Here is a 22,567-nt window from a genome sequence, read left to right on the forward strand (position 1 = left end):
TAAATATACCTGGGCAGGCTCTGTTTTGCCGAGGTCCTCTGGCACTTGCGGGCCGCCGAGGGGTGGCGGTGTTTGGGGCAACGAAGACGACTGCTCCACCTCCGTGGGCGAGGCGGGCGGGAGGACGTAACTGTCCACGACAGTGGCCGCGGGTAACGTAATGTCCCCATGATCTGAACTGTTATTACCTGCAGTAATTACTGCAGTGTTACTGCTGGCGATAAGGGCTGGTTGTTTTAACCATTTTCTGATGTCCATCATTGACTGCTGTGTAAGAACTTTGCAAATGACGAAAGCGCAGCGGCACAGGTCACGCACACCTGACATAATAACGTTATTTACCGTTTAAATTGACCAAATAAATGCAGCAGACAATGTTATTTAACCACAATTACAATTTATTTTATTTCAACTATATTCTTCTTATTATTATTATTACTACTACTATTATTATTATATGTGTAATATTTTTCATTTTTCATTAAAAAAAAACTTTTATTTTTTCAAATGAGGGTGCATAACGACTCAACGGAGGGTGCAATGCACCCCCGTAGAACCGGGCCTGGCCACATCACATATCCAATAATCACATAAAGGGGGGTCATAAAAGCAGGAAACTGATTTTTTTTTTGACTGCCAATGGTACGATATTGGGTACAATTTGCTGGCGTTCAATTGAAAGCACATTTTAGTCTCGTGTGGATTTAGGTACAGTCGAGTCACTGAAGAAGCTGTTGTGTCCCGTCAAAAGTGTTGAGTCTAGTCATGTTTCAGTTTAGTCAATTGTTGTATTGTCTCCCACTTCCTGTTTTATTTTTGACACACCTGTTATGTTCATTCCAGGTTCCTTGACCCCCTACCCTGGTGTCTCTCCCGCTCTCATCAGCACCAGCCCGATTGTTTTCACCTGTGCCTAGTTAGCTCGTTTATATTCCCCAGTCTCCCCTTGTGTCAGTTCGTCTTGTCGCCATGCCAGTAGTCAGCGACTAAGTATTATGACTCAAGCCTAATTTATGCTCCAGAAGTCTTTAGTAAGTTTTATTCCTCACAATTTTCTTTTGTGCTTTTCTGAAACCGTGTTCACCTCGTCAAGACTAGAGTGTCGATCCTTATTTTGTAAATCCTCTTTGGAATAAAGTACCTTTTTGCATACTATACCTTTGTCTCTCGGGTCGTGCATTTGAGTTCAGTTCCTTGTGATTCCAAGTTCGTGACAGAAGCACCATGTGTCTGTGTAGTAAAGACTGAAATAGGATCAGGTAGCTGTACTATTGGGGTGATTAACACACGCAAATAGAAAGAGGTGCGAATTAAAACCCCTTAAAATAAGTAAGTACTACACCCTGTATTTCTTTTTGCAACTGGCATGACTGATTTTAGGGCTGATACAAGTTTTGGAAGTTAGAGCTGCTTTATGTAGAAGATTACATTTGATTTTGGCACGATACATATTGGAGGAACGTGATATATTCTCTGTGCTGGTGTTGTATTTCTGGAAAACATCGACCAAGAGAGGAACAGAACTGCTTCAGCGACTCATATTTCAGAGGGAGGAAGCATCAGAAAACACACACGGCTCCAGCAGCTGCATCCTCGTCGATACAAGGAAAAAGGAGCCTTTGACAGCAGAGCCTGAAAAAGACCGAAGTGAACCTCCAGATCTCTTGGCACACCTTTAAATCAGATCTTTGAGATGTCCTTAGATTTGTAGTCGGAGCACAACAACAACACATTTTGCTCGATTTTGCAAAAGTCGAGATTCTAGATTTACACGTAGCAGCTTTAGGAACAAATTGCATGTCAAGCGAGTCACATGATACAACAGTTTATTTATTCTCGTCCCCGTGGTACACAGCAAACATCCAGTCTGAAGGTTTGCAAAGGCACTAATTGTGTAGACATCCAATAAGAAATCATCAGGGGTCAAGTTGGTACAGAAGACTTTCTAACTGCGTCGATTACAAATGGGTAATTTGACTGGAAATATTAGTAGCATTCAGATACAGATTTATCACACATCGGGCAAACATTCAATCCAACTTATTAGATGAGAGAAAGCACCATCGTATTTGACTGAAGACCTTTTTTTTGCATGTATCGTTATTGTTAGAAACTTGCATTATGGATATTAACAGCACAAGGTTTGGAAGTGGGCAAGAGGTGGAGTTGTTGAACTGTTGAAGGATTTGTATGAATGTTTTAGGGGGAAATATGCTTTGCTTTCTTCCAGTCCAGCACAGCAAAAGCATGTTTTAAATCATGTATTTTGTACAAATTATACAGCTGAAATATAGTAAGTTGATCAGCTAAGCAGCTTCATAATCACAAGGATATGAGGGCGGTATGGTTGCTATTTAACTCTGCAAGAAAGCAAGTAAACACATTTCCTAAAATGTTTAATCCTTTAATATGACTGCTGTAATGTCTGTGTGATAACTACTGTAGGTCACTATGCACTCATGCGTGTGTACACTATCATTTAGATTTACACTCTAGCTGTGTAGACAGATGTGAGAACTGAGACTTTCTCGTCGGTCAGCGATAAAAAAAAAACGTGGGAATAATGTCATTTTTTTTTTTTTTTTTTAAATATCAATATTATCACCACAGTAAAATATGAAGTGTCACTGCTGGAGGACAGAGATGACCTGTGTGATAACTGCGATACACTGTACTGTTCACTTTTTGAATAAAATGTCATTCAAGAGCATTAACTATCAGCTTTTTTAGCACTTTAACCCAAATACATTTCATTTTGAGTGCCGTTCCTTCTTTGGTTTGTGTTACACCGGCACACACACACACACACACACAGGTGATCTGTACAGACACAATAACACTGAAACTATCCACAGTCATTTAGTAGTGATACAACAGCTGCTGTGTGTTGCCTGCTACAGGTTCAGCTAAAACCTTTTGCTTTTTAGATATAAAGGAAAGGAAGACCATATGTGCAGCAGAATCTTTGCACATCCAAACATTGTTGCTGGATAGATGGTGCGGGACAGAAACAGAGTCCAAAGAAAGGCGTGTTTCAGTCAGAGACGGCAGTTGAATACACTTACAATCTTGTTAGTGAGCAGTATCGAAGCGTTATTGAAACACTGAGAAAACCCCCTTTACATCCCTCCGACACGTCATAAACAATGTTCAGTTTATATAGGGATACGGAAGAGTTATAAAAGTACCCTGTGTTCAGCTGATACACACACAGCTTTGTGTCTACACCGTGTGCAACATTATGAGCATTCAGAGTCGAACAATCACTTAAGTTCTTACACTTCTCCGTCAGTCACAGTGATGAATAAAACAGACAATGTTAGCAAGTGTAAATGATGCGAGAAGTCTAAACATCTCAAAGCTGGTTATGTGGAAACTTGCCGATTAAGTCATTTCATCCAGTTCTTTTAAATCGATGCTGGTTAGTAGTTGCTACGTGGCTATGTTGTTGTTGATTACAACGTGAGCTTTCATTTCATAGTACTTTCCGTCAGTTTTTGATTTCCTTTCTCCCTTCCAGATCTAAGAGCAGTATACTTTGAGAACATATCATAGGAATGAGAACTATGAAAACAAGACCCAAGTAAGTTTACCCTTTAGTTTGTGTGCAGTATAATTAGACGATTTCCCATAGATGAAAACCATCTGGCCTTTAACACCAACGACACGTCAAAGTTGTCCGTAATGCGTCACTACAGCTTCAGTTGTGTTCAGGTTGCAACCGTCTCCAGCATTTTGAACATTTCACAGAGCCCTGAACCTGAACTCATTCTGTTTCAATCATCTTTACACTGTGAGCAGGTATGAGGACTTTCTCCGCTCTTCACGCCTGACCTCTTTTGTTCTGGATTTGTGTAAATATTGACCTCACCGCTTAAAGTAACACACAGTCAATCGTCTGCTTGGGTCCAGAATCCTTTGTGTTCCTTTATGAAGCCTCCGTTTCTGGTAGTCCTTGTACCTGGGTAGAGTTGCAGTACAAAACATCCGTAGAGAGAAACAGGAAATATCTTGTCATTTATATTATATAATAAATAATACGACTTTGTTCATATATTTTGTAAATGTAAAAAAAGTTCTGCCAAAAAGGGGGGGTCACTGGCTGGCACTTGATACAGAAGCAGCTGTTTGTTTTTTTTAAAGAAGAAATAATATATATTGCCTAATTTGGAGTATGAGGAGTCTGGGAATATAATCCATCTGAACTCTGAGTTTGAGGACGTGTCGGCAACTCTCAGCTCAGGGAAGATCAGAGAGGAGCTGGACTTAAGATGGAGTCTATTATGGTAACAAAAAAAACACAAGCTGTTACCTCTAACAAACCAGTTCCTTCTTCCTCAAGTCTTTCCCCCCAAACAGCATGTATCCATCCAGGCCTCAGATGGTGATATAGAAGCAGCTGTTTTTTTTTTTAAAGAAGACATCATATATATTGCCTAATTTTGAGTATGAGGAGTCTGGGAATATCTTAACTCCTGAGTTTGAGAACGTGTCGGCAACTCTGAGCTCTGCAGTCTGGGGAAGATCCTGGTCACGCTGCGAAATATCTTTATAGATCAGAGGTGTGTTTCACGTGAAGAGGAGCTGGACTTAAGATGGAGTCTATTATGGTAAAAAAATACCACAAGCTGCTACCTCTAACAAACCAGTTCCTTCCTCCTCAAGTCTTTCCCCCCCAAACAGCATGTATCCATCCAGAAAGGCCTCAGATGTTGACATGAAAAGAGTCCCAGCTGTCGTCTTTTGCGATGCCGCTCCCTTTCTTTCCCGTCCCGTCTCCCAGCTCTCCGTCCGGCCTCTCTCCGGTGGGCGTGGCTCCAGGCTCCGGGTAGTCCTCGTCGTCCTCGTCAAAGTATCCGTTCTCCATCATGCTGAGGCTGGAGGCGGCGCTCAGGTCCTGGCAGCTGCCCTTGTAGTCCTGGATGGACTCGTGCAGGGACCACAGCTGGCAGAGCAGGGACATGTCCTGCTGCCGGAGCCCCACCTGAAGGACGCATTCAGAGCATTACTTAAAGAGGGCTTTTTGCAAATGTACTTATATATTCTTGGTCTGTACTTTAAACTGATTTCTAGTAAGTGCACACTTTTTATTTGTTTGCATTATTTTGTAATCTACCATATGTCTAATGTTGGGGAATGTCCGGTTGTTTATGTGTAATGTGATAAATGTAAAAAATCATGTTAAAAATCAAATTTAAAAATACACGAGGCCGTTTTCTCCTGGTTGTCAAAGGGGGCCTATTATGCTTTTTGGGGTTTTACTTTTGTTTTAGATAATCTGTGAATGGTTCTCTTAGCTCTGCATACAGCCTGATACAACTAAAGCTACTACTATTAACCTTTCTGTTGGTCGCTTGTTAGCAGACCCTTCACGCGATGGCAGAGCGAACAGGTACAGGCAGGGCCCTTAGTGATAGCCCTATAGTTTAAATCAGGGGTTCCCAACCTTTATTGTGCCAAGGACCGGCAGATACATTAAAAAAAAAGTCGCGGACCGGTTGTAAATTTTAACTGATTTTAATATTTACTCACCAGCAGGTAGCAACAGAGGCTAATTGTATGTAACAGCCTGAACAAATACTAGAATAATATGCATCCAAAACATATTAACAACGTTTAAAAAAGAACCGGTGTCGTTTTTTGGTTTTTCGGAAAAACGGAAAACCAAAAAACCGACGTTATTCAATTTTTAAACCAAAACGGGAAAACAGATAAATCAACGTTTTGGTTTTGTTTGTACGATTTACGGATAATCCAGTGATGGGAAAACGAGGAGAAGGCGCATTATGAAGGAGATGTCCGGTCGCCTGTGTGTGTTTTTTTATTTTTTTTATTTATCCTTTATGTGTGTGTGTGTGTGTGTGTGTGTGTGTGTGTGTGTGTGTGTGTGTGTGTGTGTGAGTGTGTGTGTGTGTGTGTGTGTGTGAGTGTGAGTGTGAGTGTGAGTGTGAGTGTGGTGTGTGTGTGTGCGTGTGTGTGTCACTGGCATTTGTTTTCGGCACTGTTAGACATCGAGATTAAGATTAAACTAATTTATTTTGGGAACACCCGCATATAGGCTACCTATGGAGTTAGCCAGATGTGTGTAAACTACTGTTCATGGTCATTTGAAAACAAATGCCGGTGTCGGACAGACACAAACACACCGAACACGCTGAGCTGAGCAGAGCACACACACACACACATCATGCGCCTTGGTGACTGGACATCTCCTTCATAAAACTAATAAAAGGGGGAGTAATCGGGCAGTTCGATGTGTGTAGCGATATGTGTAGAGGTGTGTGTGGTTAACACGTAGCAGCCTGCAGTCACTCTTAAGCTGTTCTGATGAAGGTAAACACAGCGAAGGCGGTGCGTAAAAAGGCACAGCTCTTTACCCGCTGGTGCTGCACTTCTCAGAGGCGGAGTTACACGTCCCGCTGCCTCCTGATGCTGCAGCCATTTCATGAAGTGAAGGAGGTTTTCCTTCTATAAAACAGCTGCGGGCAGCAGATACCGTGAGAGTCCCGGACATGAATTCATAGATCAAGGCAGACTGGTTTACTCTCCTGTTTTGCCAATCCGGTGCTTAAACAAATAGCTCTACACCCCTGGCCAACATGTCCTTAAAATGAAGTCTGAGTTTGAAATATATCTCAAATAATGTATGCACTGCCATTTCCCCACATAAACATAACAGTCTGCAATTAAATGGTTGTCTGCTGTGCGCTCCTCTTCCTACTTGGCGCACCGGTAACTTTCTAAACCGGCCCGGTACCGGTCCGCGGACCGGTGGTTGGGAACCCCTGGTTTAAATCTACTACCCACAAATAAACATATGGACATCACATGGGTTACTATTTAAAAAAAAAAAAAAATGGTAAATGTATTTAGGAACCTATCAATGTGATTTTAAGTGGGGGTCGACCTCAAATCCTCTAGGGGGGTCCGGGGGCATGCTTCCCCGGTAAGATTTTTTAAATTTTATTTTGGAGTTAAATGCATCAATCTGGTGCACTTTGAGGGGAAAATAAAGAGACTAGATCTATGGGAACACCTATATGAAACAGAACTGTATACATTTCAATAATCATAAGAACATGGCCATAACCAATAACATCCCATTTCCAATATGACAAAACAGGGAACACTGAAACTTGTTTATTTATGTTTGGTTCATTTATAGTTGTGAGCAGAGGTTGCGCTAGACTTTTTCACTGCCCGTCATTTTGACGGACAGGATCGTAACATTTTCGTCAAAATTCAGTGTTACCCGTCGGCCTTTACACTCTGGGGGGGGGGGAGAGAGAAAGAACTATCAACCGGGGGGGGGAGAGCACGGTCGTGAACAGTTAACGGGGGGTGTGGGGGGGAGAGCACGGTCGTGAACAGTTAACGGGGGTGTGGGGGGTAGAGCACGGTCGTGAACAGTTAACGGGGGTGTGGGGGGGAGAGCACGGTCGTGAACAGTTAACGGGGGGCGGGGCACACGCTCGTGAACTGTTAGCGCCGTGTTATGCATGCCCACTGCACCTCACAGGAGTGCGCACAGCGTAAAGCCAAAACTCAGACATTTCAATGATTTGTACGGCAAAGTTGGGTTTGGAAACGGTATCATTTCCTTTTTGGCAGGCATGCATAACACCGGAGCCTCGCTGCGGGGAAACTTTGGCGCTGTTCCGAGTTTGTTCTAATCCGTCAAAATGACGGACTGCTTTCAGATTTTTCCGTCATTGTTAAAAAAAATCCGTCATAGACGGAAAATATTCGGTTAACGCAACCTCTGGTTGTGAGTGTGTCTGGGCTCCTGAATCAGCCTCTCCCGTCTCCCTCCTCTCCCCCCTGCTCCTCTTTGAGGCAGCAGCAAAGACTAGTTTTAGCTCTCAATAAGTTTTAACAGTTTTTTCACCTAGTTAACTTTTCTTTTTTTTTATTCATGCATATTTTACTAATCACTCCCCCCTCAAATGGAAATATGTGTTTACATAAATGGTGACCAAACCGTTTGAGACCCACTGAGAACTTAGACTAAGTTAAGTATCTAAAGACTCAGAGTCCTTTACCTCACCTGAGCTGAGGTTATCCCGAGCTTGAATGACACAGAGACCAATCAAGAGCTTTGATTTATGATCTGTATGACAGTGGCCATGTCGGCAGGCCACATCATGTGGACAGCCAGTCACCCTGTGAGAGGCAGGCCACTTAACAGGCCAGGCCATCGGGAAAGCCCCCGGTCCTCCCGATGGCCAGTCCGGGACTGGGTACAGGAGGCGTAGAGCGAGGGATCATTGTCCACAAGTTAATCGATCGCAGATGGCGTCATGGTCACGGACGAATTAAAAAAAAAACTAAATGGGTCGCGAAATATACTTGGGCGGCCGTTAATATACCTGGGCGGCCCGCCCAAGTATAGTCTATGTGTGGGAAACCCTGAGTACCATTTATTTTCAAACACCGGCACAAACCTAAAATATATTTTGTTAGCCACAAAATGATTCAAATCCCCAGAGTTACAAAGCCGGAGCAAAAAATGATTAATTACAGCTTTCTCCTGGTTGTTAAAGGTCCTGTGTCATGCTTTTCTGGTTATTACCCATCCCCTTGTGTGTTATGTAGCTTTTCTGCAGAGTCACAAACCCTCAAAGTACACCCTGTAGCGAGTAAAACTCTAACACAGAAAATACCTGTCTATGCTGCCTCCAGAACGCCTCGTTGGAGATTTTCTTTTTCTATTGTTTACTTCTTGGGTATAGTGACGTATTTCGGGTATAGTTACGTTTGGACCAATCCGCGGGCTTCCTCATACACACACACTTCGGTAGAAATGGCCATGACATGGGAACTTTAAAGGGGCCGTATTGTGCTTTTTAGGAGTTTACATTTTTTTAGATAATCTCCGAGTGGTTCTCTAAACTCTGTAGAAAGCCTGAGACAACTAAAGCTACTAAGGATTATTTAGTACCCTTTATTTTCGAACACCAAAATGATTCAGACTTACAAAGCCGGAGCTAATGAACCACGACTTTTACTGTGACTTTATTTCAAAAAGCAAAACATTGGAGTAATCTTTTCAGCTAAACAGAGAATTTATGTGCAAATGATATTAACAAACTAGCCGATTCATTGATAATTTGATCAAAAGATGAATGATAGCTAAACGGTTTGATAATCAATTAATTATTACGGGTTTTTTTACAAAGAAAATTCCAAATGTTCACTGGTTGCAGCTTTTAAAATTAAAATGTATTTGTAAACTGAATATATTTGGGATGTTTGTCAGACAAAACAACACATGGTGGTCATATTTAAAAAAATGCATTCATCTCAAGTGAAATCAACCAATAGGAGAGGAGATTAATCCGTAGCTGCTTCCCTAACTGACATTACTAATTCACGGAATAAAGAAAAGATACATCGACTGGCAGAGTTCAAAAGTGCATTTCTGACAGAGTGAACTGCGGGTCGCTGCATTGCATCCACACAAATCACTGTCAGTTCAAACAGCTGAAGCCTCATGCTCCATAAAGTGGGGAGCGGCTCACAGATTCTGACCAATAGGACATCGACAACGTATTAAACGGTGTCAACTACAACCTCATAGTTACACATTAACAGAGCAATACCCTTTGATCAGAGAGCAGGGGGAGTAAAGCAGGGGTTTAGTGAAGCCTGTAAGGTCCAAATGCCAGAGAGGTAGAGTTTCATACAGTTTGACTCTAAATGACTGGCTGTGAGGAATGCTTTTGTCATGGATTCACTAAGAGCCGTGGAGGAGTCTACCTTGATACTGAAACTCTGTTATTAAATCCCTGCTGCTGGCAACGGGGAGTAAGAGTGTGTGTCACTGTTTACACCCCAATTACTGTAGCCTTATAATGTCTTAGTATTCACTACAGGTCAGGGTTACATGCTAGCTCATGAAAACAGTTTTATACTGATACTAAAAGGTATTAAATTGAGCTTAGACTATAAATCAGCATGAGCGTAATGACTTAATTTGACTTAATGACTGCAGAGCTTATCCTGATCCTGGTTTCTCTTGTATTCTTACTGCTAGAGTTTGAAAAGACTTCATGTAGCATGTACAAATATACACTCTGGGAATCAATGGGGTCTTTTCATAACCTCGGTAAACATACATTTCACTAAACAGAGCTGATATTGTGCAAAAATAGTTTGGGGCTAGTCAGGGTCCAATGATGACTTTCTATCACTAAAATGTAAGTGGACTGCAGGAAAGAAAGTGAAATCCATACCTGAAGATGATATTAATTATATGTATGGTCATTTATATGTATGCCGAATGTGACAGGAAACTCTTACAACTTGTACAAAGTCGTAAACTTTGTGTTAAGAAGTGTGTAAATATGCACAAATCCAGGAAACATCCAAATCTATCGATCATTAAAATGTAAGACGAAAATGCAGGAAAGAAGCTAAAGCCATTCCTGAAGATGACATCAATTCAGGCAATGGTAAATGGTGTGTATGCTGACATTTAAAAGGAGACTATTATAATTTGTAAAAAGCCTTAAACCGTGTGTTAAAATTAGGGATGTAACGATACCAAAAACTCACGGTACGATAATATCACGATAAAAAGTCCACGGTACAATATTTATCGCGATATTGAAAAATAAAAAAATTGAATTTTTTTTTCTTTATTAAATAATCAATTAAAAAAAAGATTTGTACAGCATTTTAGTAGGATAGTAGTATTTTAAAGTGTCAACAATATAATAATCAGACCCTGCAATAAAATAAATCAAGTTTCACTTTAGTTTTTCAAGTAACTCAACTCTAACGGCCCGTCTACACTACAGGCATCAAAAAATCTTGAAGCTGGGCGTGTCTGAAGCTTGGCGATTTTTTGCGAGCAACGCGACCAACAACCAATCACATGAATCTCCCGCCCCCGACATACAAAGCAATAGCAATGTTAAAACGAAGTAAACTGGATATAAAATCCCCAAACAGGCGAAAACCTACCAGTTTCCCCCACTGTCTCTGCCACCTCCCTCCATGCCTGCTTCCTCCACTGTCTCTGCCTCCTCCCTCCATGCCTGGTTCCTCCGGTTTGTATCCCGGTAAATAGTTCTGGTCGGAAAGAACCGGTTGATTTGCTACCGTAATTTCTCGTTTGGAATATGAGGAAATGAACTGCGGTCTGGCTCTCCCAGCTTGCACGCGGTTTGATTGGCTAGTGCTTGTACTGGCGGGAATTGCAAAAACGGGATTTGATTGGCTGACGCCAGCTTCGAACAAGCATCGATAGACGCTCGCGATGCTTGCAACGCCTTGCCATGCTACCCACTATGCAGTTCGGCGAAGTTTGAAAATATCCTACGTCACCCCATTCAAATGAATGGGCGAAGCGTTGAAAGCATTTTTTTGACGCCTGTAGTGTAGACGGGCCGTAACTCACTCACTCGGCATCATCAAGGTTATCTTTTAGGAATATGAGCATGTCCACATTTCCCGGTAGAAGCTGGGATGTTTGGGCGTTTACAATATCCCCTGCTGTGGAAAAAACTCTCTCGCTTGGTACTGATGTTGCTGGGACAGAGAGATATGCTTTGGCCATGGGTGACAGCAGTGGGTCAAACTGTGCATTGTCTCTCCACCACTTCAAAAACAATACAGTGTTTGCCAAGAAGGTGAGGCTTATTGACAGGGCGAGATATAAATATACTGTTGGTACTTGTCAATGTCTCTAGGTATGTACATGTAGCCCTGTAAATACGATGTCCTTTTGTGTTATCTGTTGTTTTATGTTCATGTTGTAACCTACTTGCTGCCATGTTGGACAGGTCTCCCTTGAAAAAGAGATCGATGATCTCAATGGGACCACCTGGTTAAATAAAGGTTTAAAAAAATCGCGGTAGATTGTGTCAGTATCACGACGGTATTGAGACATTTATTTACCGCAATATCGCGATATTCGATATATCGTTACATCCCTAGTTAAAATGTGTGTAAGTATGCCAGACGCCAGACACCATCCACATACCAGTTTCTTTAAAGGCTTTGAAGCAGACCCATGTTCATACAAGATGATATTTTAATCCATGTATTTTAGTGCATGTTAAATGGTATGCATGCCGAATTAAGGAGACTCTTATCATATTTTAAAAGCCTTGAACTGTGTGATAGAGGTGTGTAAATATATGCACAAAGCCAGGCAACATCTAAATATATCTATCCCTAAAATGTATGTGGGCTGCAGGGAGAAAAGCGAAATGCATACCTGGAGAGTGAGACGATATTTAATTCACGCAATGCTAAATGGTATGTATGCCGAATTAACTAAGCGCCTTTTACCATTTGTAAAAAGCCTTAAACTGTGGGTTAAGAGGTGTGTAAATATGCACAGAGCCAGGCTACATCCAAATGCCAGAGCTTCTTGAGGGGATTTGGCTGGCTCTGAATGTAGAGCGCAGAGGGATTAAAACATGTCGACAGACCAACCAACGGACAGGGACAAACTGACCACTTTCTTCTCGCTAAATACAACTAAAATGTTACCATTTCTTTCCGCAGGAGAGCCAGGGCAGCGTCCAGGTTGGCCGGCTTGTGTGACAGCAGGTTGTCGTTTCTGCCCCGGCTCAGGTCGTCCTGGATCATGGTCTTCTTCACGTACATCCTCTCCATGTCTCTCCAGGAGCCGCCGCTGGAGTTCAGCAAGCCGCTCAGGCTCTTCGGCAGCGGGGGAAGACCCTCGATACAGGCCATGCCCCCCAACGAACCGTTCGTAGACTTACCATTCATCGTCCTGTGAGTTACTGGCCGAAAAGATGCTGGGATTTAACACTAACGGTGACTGTTTGTTGGGGTAGAATCCTGTAAATGTTGTGAATAAACGGCCGTCTCTTCCACACCAAACAGACTGAGCAACAGCCGTGGTTTTCTCTGCTGAGGGCGGCCGGTGACGACACGTCAAAGTACCCGGATTGAAGTAATTTAATTTCCGGTTTGACCATCAAAATAAAGGGGCTTTTTTTTGTCCTACAATACATATATATAAAATGTACTGTAGGTTCTGAAATCATTGTTATCCATTCAACAACTACAAGTTAAACAATCTATTACTGTAAGAAGAATATGTATGTAACTCTGTGGAATATATACGATTGAATTGTATCAATAAAGTACTTATCTATCTATCTATCTATCTATCTATCTATCTATCTATATCTATCTATCTATCTATCTATCTATCTATCTATCTATCTATCTATCTATCTATCTATCTATCTATCTATCTATATATCTATCTATCTGTCTATATGTCTATATGTCTATATCTATCTATCTATCTATCTATCTATCTAATGTAATCTACCACACTGTATTCTGCATGTTACACCTTTTTATTTTATAAATAGTGCTGCTACTTACTTATCTAACTGAATGTGCACTTCTGTACATTTTAATGTATTTATTATGTGCATGTCTTTCATTTTATTGCTGTATTATTTTCATCTCTATCTATACTTAGCTCTCACAATGTAAATGTCCCCTCTGTGGGACGAATGAAGGAATTCAGAATCTGATTCAAACGTACATTTGAATGTTGAATCAGGTTTAGGAAGACAGAAACGTTTGGACCTTCACCAACCATGATACGATATAGGTTTGTTGGCTTCGTATAACTCATTACATTCAATAATTGGGCCCTATGGATGCATTTAAAGGGATTTAAAGGGGACCTACAGTACCATGCAAAATGCACTTTTTGATGTCTTTTATACATAAACATGTGTCCCCGAACGGTGTGTTGGGGAACTCAGTCAGAAAATAAAGCCCTCTCTCTTTTCCTCCGTACCCAAATCTCTAAAAACAGGGCTACAACGGAGCTGATCCAGATTTGCGTCCGATATGACGTAATATCTGAAATGTAGGCTGGCTTTACACCCACGGCCCAATCAGAAACGTTGCTATCAGAAACAATGCCCGACTGTTTTGGACGTAATATGGTCGGTGTTTACATTAGCATCGCTAACACTCAGAGCTAACCTGTACTGGAGAGCATGTGTGTGAAGAAGCAGGAAATAAAGAGGAACTCACCTTGTGGTATAACCGGCAAGAGAGAAAGCCTTTGAGCTCCATACTGTTTCAGAGATAATCCTTGATAATCCATGATATGGCGTTTCATCACCGCAGTATTTAGTTTAGACCAGTCGTTCTCAAATGGGGGTACGCGGACCCCTAGGGGTACGTTGGAGTACTGCAGGGGGTACGTGAGATTTATTTTATGTAATGAAAAAAACAACATAAGTCATGCATTTAAACAAACTACTAATAGTAGATTAACTACTTTATTCAAAAGTTTACAGTAACTCTGGATAATAAAATGGGAAAAATAAACGGGGTGCTCTCTTTTCCTCTCCCTCTCCTGACAGCCTGTCAGTCTCGTGCAGCTCGCTGAATCTGTACTAAGTGACCCGACAGTAAAGAATACAGATATTTATAACTAGTTTAGCTTGTTCCAGAGTAGATACACTAGCTAAGTGTGTTAGGTCGAACTCTTAGTGTATTTTGCTCCGCTCACCGGTCCGTCACAGCGGGGGAGCTGTGATCCGGAAGACCTGCGTGTTCTCCGTTATGATCTGATCTCTCTCGCGTCCGGTTAGACTTCACTCGCGTTTATGTCCAAATCTATCAGATCTAGCTAGTTCTAGTTAGTAGTAGTGACTGCCTGCTTATCAAAGGACCTAAACAATAAGCGATGCTTGGCAACGGCGTGTGGCCGCAAAGTATAGCGCAGCATTATGCATATGTTTATATGAGGGGTCAAAATCCCATGCTCATAATATGCTCATATATTTTTTTCTCTTCATTCCCCACGCCCCTAAATAAATAAATATTCCAATTTTAAGAAAAGTAAGGAAGTTTGAGCAGTGTGGGTTTTATATTAACAGAGTTACACATATTTCAGAACGCGAAATGTAAAACTGCAGTTTGCCTCGCTGTCAGAATGACAAAGATCCTCAGTGAAGCACAAGCCCATGTTTCTCACTACATTGTAATTACAACTTATTAAAAAGATCAGTTCAATGCAACTAATGTCGTCTTAGTGTTATTGCATGATGTTAAAATTGGTTTGCCATGAATTTAGTGATGGATTCTAAACATTTGAAATGTAGCATTTAAGTGTTTCTCAGTTACAATGTTGCTGTTTTAATAAATCAGACACTGATGGTGCAGCGCTGTACTGTACCTCTTTACAGTAAATAGGCATTTTTCCTTAACAAATTGTTTTTGCGCTGACCAGGGGGTACTTGGCTGAATTCTTTTTTCAAAGGGGGTATATTATTGAAAAGAGTTTGAGAACCACTGGTGCTGCCGGGTCCCGCATGAGCTCAGCCCCCTCCTTTTTTTAAATCTATTTTTTTTTTTTAAAGCTTTATACCCAGAATCAGCACTTTTGAAACAGGAAGTGAAATAGAGGGATTTGAGGCATGGCTAGAATGGGCGATCTGCTTGGTATTTGGAGCAAAACACTTCATAGACATGTTTTTAATATTTGTTTTATATATCTGAAATATGCTATTGCCTAAAAATATTATGATAGGTGACCTTTACTATGACTTTGTGGCCAACACATCTGGCTGCATGACATTTTGATGGACTGGTTTTGTTAATGACAAATGTTGATTGTTTTTTTTTTAGTATGGGCATTTTTATAAATGTTTTTTACTAAGAAATGTAGATGTAGGTTCTGTAAACATGTTTTCCTTTTCACAATCACAACCCTACATTTTTCATGTTGAGTCAGGTTTAGGGATGGTACACCATTCGACCTTGATAGTATAATGGCGACTATAATTAGATTTATTCCACATAATTTATTCAACTAGAGCTGGTCCCTCTGGGGGCATTTGAAGGGTTTTAAATGACTTGGAGGCAGACACATCTGGCTGTTGATGTTTTGATTAATTGGTTATTTTAATGAGGAATTTTGGTTAAGATATTAGATATGTTATGTGTTCATTGTTTTATATTGTTGTATATCTTATCTTATCTTTTTATTAAATCAGAAGACTCTTGAATATAGTATATTTTCATACAACTACAAAGCAGCAAAAATATCAAAGGCATTGACCAGTTAAATGATTTATTCAGGTATTTGGAGACATGTATGAAAAGTGGACATATACTGCATTTTCACAGAATAATTGTGACTACTCTAAAATGTAATTTAAAAAATCGACATTTATTTTGAAATCCAACTCCCGGTCATCTCATGGTTGGATATTACCTTGATGGTGCTGATTGTGGCTGAGAAGTCAAATCCGCTTCCTGTCCATTTAACACTGTGGCTGCTGGGCGTCTCCCTAGGCAGGAAAACTGAGTCTGTTTGATCTGTTTAAGTTTTTTAAATTCAAAATGATTTGAACACCAGTAGCTAAAGATATTTTGACCAAAGCATAACAAATTCAAAATATATTCTTTACTGTGTTAGTGAAGAAACGAGGTAAGATATTTGACAAACATTTATGATAAGAAATAAGAAACATACATTCCACCTTGAATATACAGTATAGCCAACGACATTTAGCTATAACATCAATACAGATTACTTCATATACACTTTCTATTTGGATACATTAATAACTATTGGAGAAACATATACACAAGTCTTAATAAAAATGACTACAAAAAAGAGAAACAAGATGATTGAATAAGCTAACGGATGTGATCTTGTGTAAGTATTAATCTTTCTATGATGTTCGTGCTCTAATAGTGAAACATTGAACACTCAATACTTATTTAAAATGTAACTGAAGGCCTTCCTATCAGCTTAATGTTGGAATGTAGTGTTCATTTGAGTGCCTGCAATAAACCTAATTGATAGATTTCCCCCAGCTGAGTGCAGGCATAGAGTATGAGGTCATGATGGGGGTATGTGTGTGTGTGTCTGTGTGTCTGTGTGTGTGTGTGTCTGGGGACAATAGTTTTAGAGTATAAAGGACAGATGGTTGGCTTCACTTCCCGCACCCCCAGCCTGCAGCTCCGTAACAGCAATATAACAACAATAACCTTGAAATCAACACACAAAAGCATCACACACGCTCCCCGGCAAAAGAGGAGCATGTGATCTACCACACACACACACACACACACACACACACACACACACACACACACACACACACACACACACACACACACACACACACACACACACACACACACACACACACACACACACACACACACACACACACACAGTCAGGCAGATGGATAATGTAATCTACTAAAATGAATTGAATCTGACTCCTACAGACAGCATCATGTGCTTCTTCTTATGAGCACCCTAGAGCCAAGCTTACAAAATCTACACTTATTGCTACAAAAAACAACAATTTGATTTTACTTTCATAGGCTATTAGACAAAAAGGTGCTGCTGTCAGACCTTATCATGTATTTGCCTTATTGGGAGTGGGTGCATAGATCTTAATCTCTGTACGCGTAAAATAGTTTGCATTGACTGACAAAAAGTAGTAAAGGGTCAGAAATATAACTCAATGAAATCATATTAACAATTTAAGAGTTAAAATAGAGCTAAAATGTATCCTTTTCCTTAAACCCTTAATTATTTTAAAAAGCCAACAAGCTACTATTTGGAAGCAAATGCTAAGACCACTAGTGTGTTCAAATCAAATCTTTTAATCCACTTTGTACCTCATCAATTTACAGTGTTGTCATACACATATACAACTCTGTTTCCTGACTAATATTCATGTTTTGGGATGGATAACCAACAATGTGACTTCCTAACTGTTAATTCCATGCTATTAATACAGTGTCAACTACTACATTTGCCGTTGAAAAGCATCTGTACAGTACAGCCTAATCCTGCTCTCAGAAACAATCAGCCATGCGCCGACCGTCCTCAGCTGCAGACCGATCAGGGACAATCTGTTTTGTGAGGCTTTTATGAGCAGAAGAACTCCTCTTAAGCTTTCACCACCATCACCACCACCATCATCATCATCACTGCCTTCAGAGATCAAAGGATTAAGCGTATGATGCCCCCCCCCCCCCTGGGTGTCATGTTCGTAACCGCAGCAGGCTCGTGTTAATCTGCCTTGCTAAAAAGCATCACTAAGCGTATGGTGGCTAATAATGCTCTGAAGATATCCGCTGATGTCTCTGCTGGAAAGCGATATGTGTTGCTAAACGCCAAGGAGATGACATTAAATACTCATGCACTGTACATAGGCAGAAAATGAACGTCTTTTGAATGTATTTTTCTGCCTTAAATGTGACTTTATTCTCCTTTCCCCATGTCTTGGGCATTATTATTATTTGAAGCCCTAGAGTGCAAATACTATGAATTGTCTTTCCCCTAAAGATATTCTCCCACCATGCATAGAATATTAGCTTGGACATTTTCCATAATAAATAAGTGATTTGAGGTTTCATGGATGAAACGCAGACATCCATTGAACATGGCAGGATATCACAAAGCCATCACTCGGCCTTATGGTGCACGTTGTTAGTGTCTAGTATAGGAAAAAGCATACATATTCTGAAAAATGATTTACAGTGACAATTCAGGTTAAACATATCAAATAATTAGTTTCTAATTTGTGTACCATCAATCGCCGTAAACGTACATAAAGAACAACCATTTGAACTAATGTTATTATTATACATTCTTATATAAATATCATTATTTTACCTTAATGTATACAATCATAATATGTTCTACTTGTCTTTGCATTTAAACTTTTTTTTTTCTATTTTCCTATAATGGGACGAGACAGAAGTCTTCACTAAGCAGAGTAAAATTATGGTACCCCGTTAGTCAGGTAGACATGTTTATGTGTGTGTCTGTTTGTGTGCGTGCAACATCTGATTTGTCCTTAAATCATTCAAATTTGATCATCTCTGTCTAAAATTGTAGTTTTATGACCGGATTACACCCGAACCTCAATTTATATTTAAAAAAACAAACGCATATCATTTGTTAAGAAAACATTTTTCTACTACCACCATCCCATCTCACTGCTGGAACAACTCTGCATTGAACTTGGAGCTGATGCATCATTGTCTGAGAAACACAATGGGGTCTGAAGGGAAGGAGTGTGTGTGTGTGTGTGTGTGTGTGTGTGTGTGTGTGTGTGTGTGTGTGTGGTGTGTGTGTGTGTGTGTGTGTGTGTGTGTGTGTGTGTGTGTGTGTGTGTGTGTGTGTGTGTGTGTGTGTGTGTGTGTGTGTGTAGGAGGTCAGCTTCCTAGTGTGTGAGTGTACAGCCGGTTAGGGGAGAGGAGTGTCAGAACAGCTGCTGTCCCTGTTTCCTCTGGAGGGGTGATGTCAGGGTGACGTATAACTGTACTGACAATGGATTATACGGCTTTGTTTCAAAGTATAAAATCACATATGGAAGTGTTGTCAACAATAAATATGTGGAGGGTAAAACATCCTCTTCCTGCTGTTAAAAAGGAAACAATGAGACATTTCTCACTGAGGGGAATGCGTGCGCTCCCACTCCTCAACTTCCAGGTGTATTCAAACATTTTTGAAGCTGATCTCTGTTATTTCCTGTTTCCGAAAAATGTATGATCTCACGACCCCTCACTCACGTTGTTAATTGTGGATAGGGCTTTAATAGGATTGGTTGTGCTTTCAAGTTATCCTTGTAAGCCATTACTTCCAAGTGCATAAATCAGGATCATGGTCTTTTATTCAGATAAGACTACAGGTTGGAAATAACAAAACAAAACCTGTTCTTCTTTTCTTTAAACATCACATTTTATACCTCAAACATCAGAGAACCTCCATGCTTTCTGTCCCAGATCTCCCCTCAAGTGATGCACGTGCAGAGAGAGGATGTTCAGCGGTGTGTGTAGCAGCAGCATCAGTCTGTGGTGCTTGAATGAGATGTGTGTTAGCTCTCGTGCTCTGTCACCCTCCTGGCCTCTCTCCATTATGCAGGGACAGGAGGGCGTAGTCCTGACCAGCAGCTGGCCTCCCGCTGTCTGACCTCTGACCTCCCCCTCCTCCCCATTTTTGCTCACCCGCCAGCTCCGTTACACCCACTATATGTCCTTCTCTTCTCCTGTCTCAAGTCCAACTCCTCATTCTATGTTTGTTTTAGCTAAGGGGTTCTTAGATAAACCACAGACACAGCAGTGACCCCCGTTACTTTATGTGAATCGCATTGAGTTGCAGATGTAACTGTGCTTACAGTGACGTGTAGGGCGGCCTAAAGTGCCACGTTTGAACTAAACCTTTTTTATGGTTCATACAATACTAGTTATTAAAATGACAATATATAGACACTTGTTTCCTGCTACAAATTGGTGTCGTGCAGTGATGTAGCACAGGTACGGTGGCCCTGGAGTGCAAGACACTACAGCATTTCAGAAAACGCCACAGTATTTCAGAAAACGCCACAGCATTTCACATTGGACGGAAAGGGTATTCCTTTAGGGAGAACAATTCTTGTTTGTGATTGGACAGAGCCAGCCAGAGAAGCACTGCTGTGATTGGTTGTTTTTGCTGCCAGTCAAGAAATGACGGTTTGTGATTGGTCAGCACCCGACAGCGAAATATATCCTAACACATCAGCCGTTAGCACACACTCAGAGCTCACAGCTCCTCATATCTGTTCAGAAACTGGACAAAAGTTAAACATGTACAAACCACAGACTGTCTGTGTCATGGCGAATACAGTCGCTGCTTTATTTATGTCTGACGTTGTTGTGAGTGTGGACGGAGCGGCAACAGGTTAGTTTAGCCTGATGGGTCCGATTCCATTCAGAAAACACGCATTTTAAAAGCTTTTCGCCTGCCGTCTTGTCAAAGCGTTAATTCATGGTTTTTGCTAACCGTTATCAGTATGTAGTTACTTCGGCACCACTTTGAAACGTGTATTACAATTAAATCACGGTCAAATATGTTCATTTTTGTTGTAGTTGGTATCTCCCATAAGATTTACATGGAGATACGCCCCGCCCCCTCTCCAGCGCCTCTTGTTTGAATGACAGGAGCAAACGCAGCTGACAGCCGCCGTGAAACTCGAGCGATTAGAGCGATGCGAATATTGGGTGGTCTACCATAGTATTTACGTGGAGATAAGCCCCTTTGTTACGTCCCCAGCTCGCTTAGGGTAAAAGGGAAACAACACGAAACCAGGTGTTCTTGGTAAGAGGTTGATTTTAATAATAAACTCAAAATAAAGATGATATAACAAAACTTCAGGCTCTTAAAACCAGCTGTCTGTTCAAAATAACGCTACACAAAACGAAGACCACAGATTATCACAGTCATGGGCACTTACGGCTAAAATAGTGAGGCGCCTCGCACAAGTTCGACGTAGTCACAAATCACAGAATACACACATCCTAACTAACCACTATATCAGAACTAGCACAGAGCTACACAGAACATAAGGAGAGCACCGAGAGACGTCTGACACAGATTCAGACCTCCCCCGTCTAACTGAGATGCACACACTCTTGTAAGAGTCCCCGGAAGGTGTGGGCAGGGATTGGTGAGTCGGGCCCGACCTGCTCCAATCCAGATCTTCGGTCACGCCTACCGGAGGAGGGACAGGAAACTGGCATCCAATGGCGTCTGGGCAACGGCGCATCTCATATACATATAACATACACAGCTGAAAACAATCCTAGACAGGTTAACGAGCAGACAGCAGCAGCAGCCGTGACACCCTTAAAAACCATGAATTAATAAAACATTAATTCTGTGTTTACTCCTGTCATTCAAACAAGACGCTGGAGAGGGGGCGGGCCGTATCTCCATGTAAATCCTATCGGAATCGGATCCATCAGGCTAAACTAACCTGTAGCTGCTCCGTCCACACTCACAACAACGTCATACAGACATAACTAAAGCAGCGACTGTATTCACCATGACATAGACAGTCTGTGGTTTGTATATGTTTAACTTTTGTCCAGTTTCTGAACAGATATGAGGAGCTGTGAGCTCTGAGTGTGTGCTAACAGCTAACAGCTGATGTGTTGGGCCAATCACGAAGCGTCATTTCTTGACTGGCAGCAAAAACAACCAATCACGCAGTGCTTCTCTGGCTGGCTCTGTCCAATCACAAACAAGAAGTGTTCTCCCTAAAGGAATACCCTTTCCGTCCAATGTGAAATGCTGTGGTGTTTTCTGAAATGCTGTTGTGTTTTCTAAAATGCTGCGGCGTTTTCTGAAATGCTGTTGTGTTTTGTGAAATGCTGTTGTGTTTTGTGAAATGCTGCGGCGTTTTCTGAAATGCTGTTGTGTTTTGTGAAATGCTGTTGTGTTTTGTGAAATGCTGTTGTGTTTTGTGAAATGCTGTTGTGTTTTGTGAAATGCTGTTGTGTTTTGTGAAATGCTGTTGTGTTTGTGAAATGCTGCGGCGTTTTGTGAAATGCTGTTGTGTTTGTGAAATGCTGTTGTGTTTTGTGAAATGCTGTTGTGTTTGTGAAATGCTGCGGCGTTTGTGAAATGCTGTTGTGTTTTGTGAAATGCTGTTGTGTTTTGTGAAATGCTGTGGTGTCTTGCACTTCAGGGCCACCGTACACAGGTTAGCTAGCACTGTCACTGCCCGATCTGCAGTGCGCATGTGCG

General features: G+C 41.2%; 1 protein-coding gene across 1 annotated transcript; it reads right to left on the bottom strand.

The window, feature by feature from the left end:
* Positions 1–1,809: 1,809 nt before the first annotated feature.
* On the bottom strand, positions 1,810–12,912 carry fam89a (family with sequence similarity 89 member A). Its single transcript, XM_034200199.1, has 2 exons — positions 12,505–12,912; positions 1,810–4,984 (listed from the first exon to the last, which is right to left on the bottom strand). The coding sequence occupies exons 1-2, from the start codon at positions 12,745–12,747 to the stop codon at positions 4,706–4,708; spliced, it is 522 nt and encodes a 173-aa protein (XP_034056090.1). The 5' UTR covers positions 12,748–12,912; the 3' UTR covers positions 1,810–4,705.
* Between the last annotated feature and the right edge of the window lie 9,655 nt (positions 12,913–22,567).

The sequence above is a fragment of the Gymnodraco acuticeps genome, unplaced genomic scaffold, assembly GCF_902827175.1.
Source record: "Gymnodraco acuticeps unplaced genomic scaffold, fGymAcu1.1, whole genome shotgun sequence".
In the NCBI taxonomy this organism is placed as follows: Eukaryota; Metazoa; Chordata; class Actinopteri; order Perciformes; family Bathydraconidae; genus Gymnodraco; species Gymnodraco acuticeps.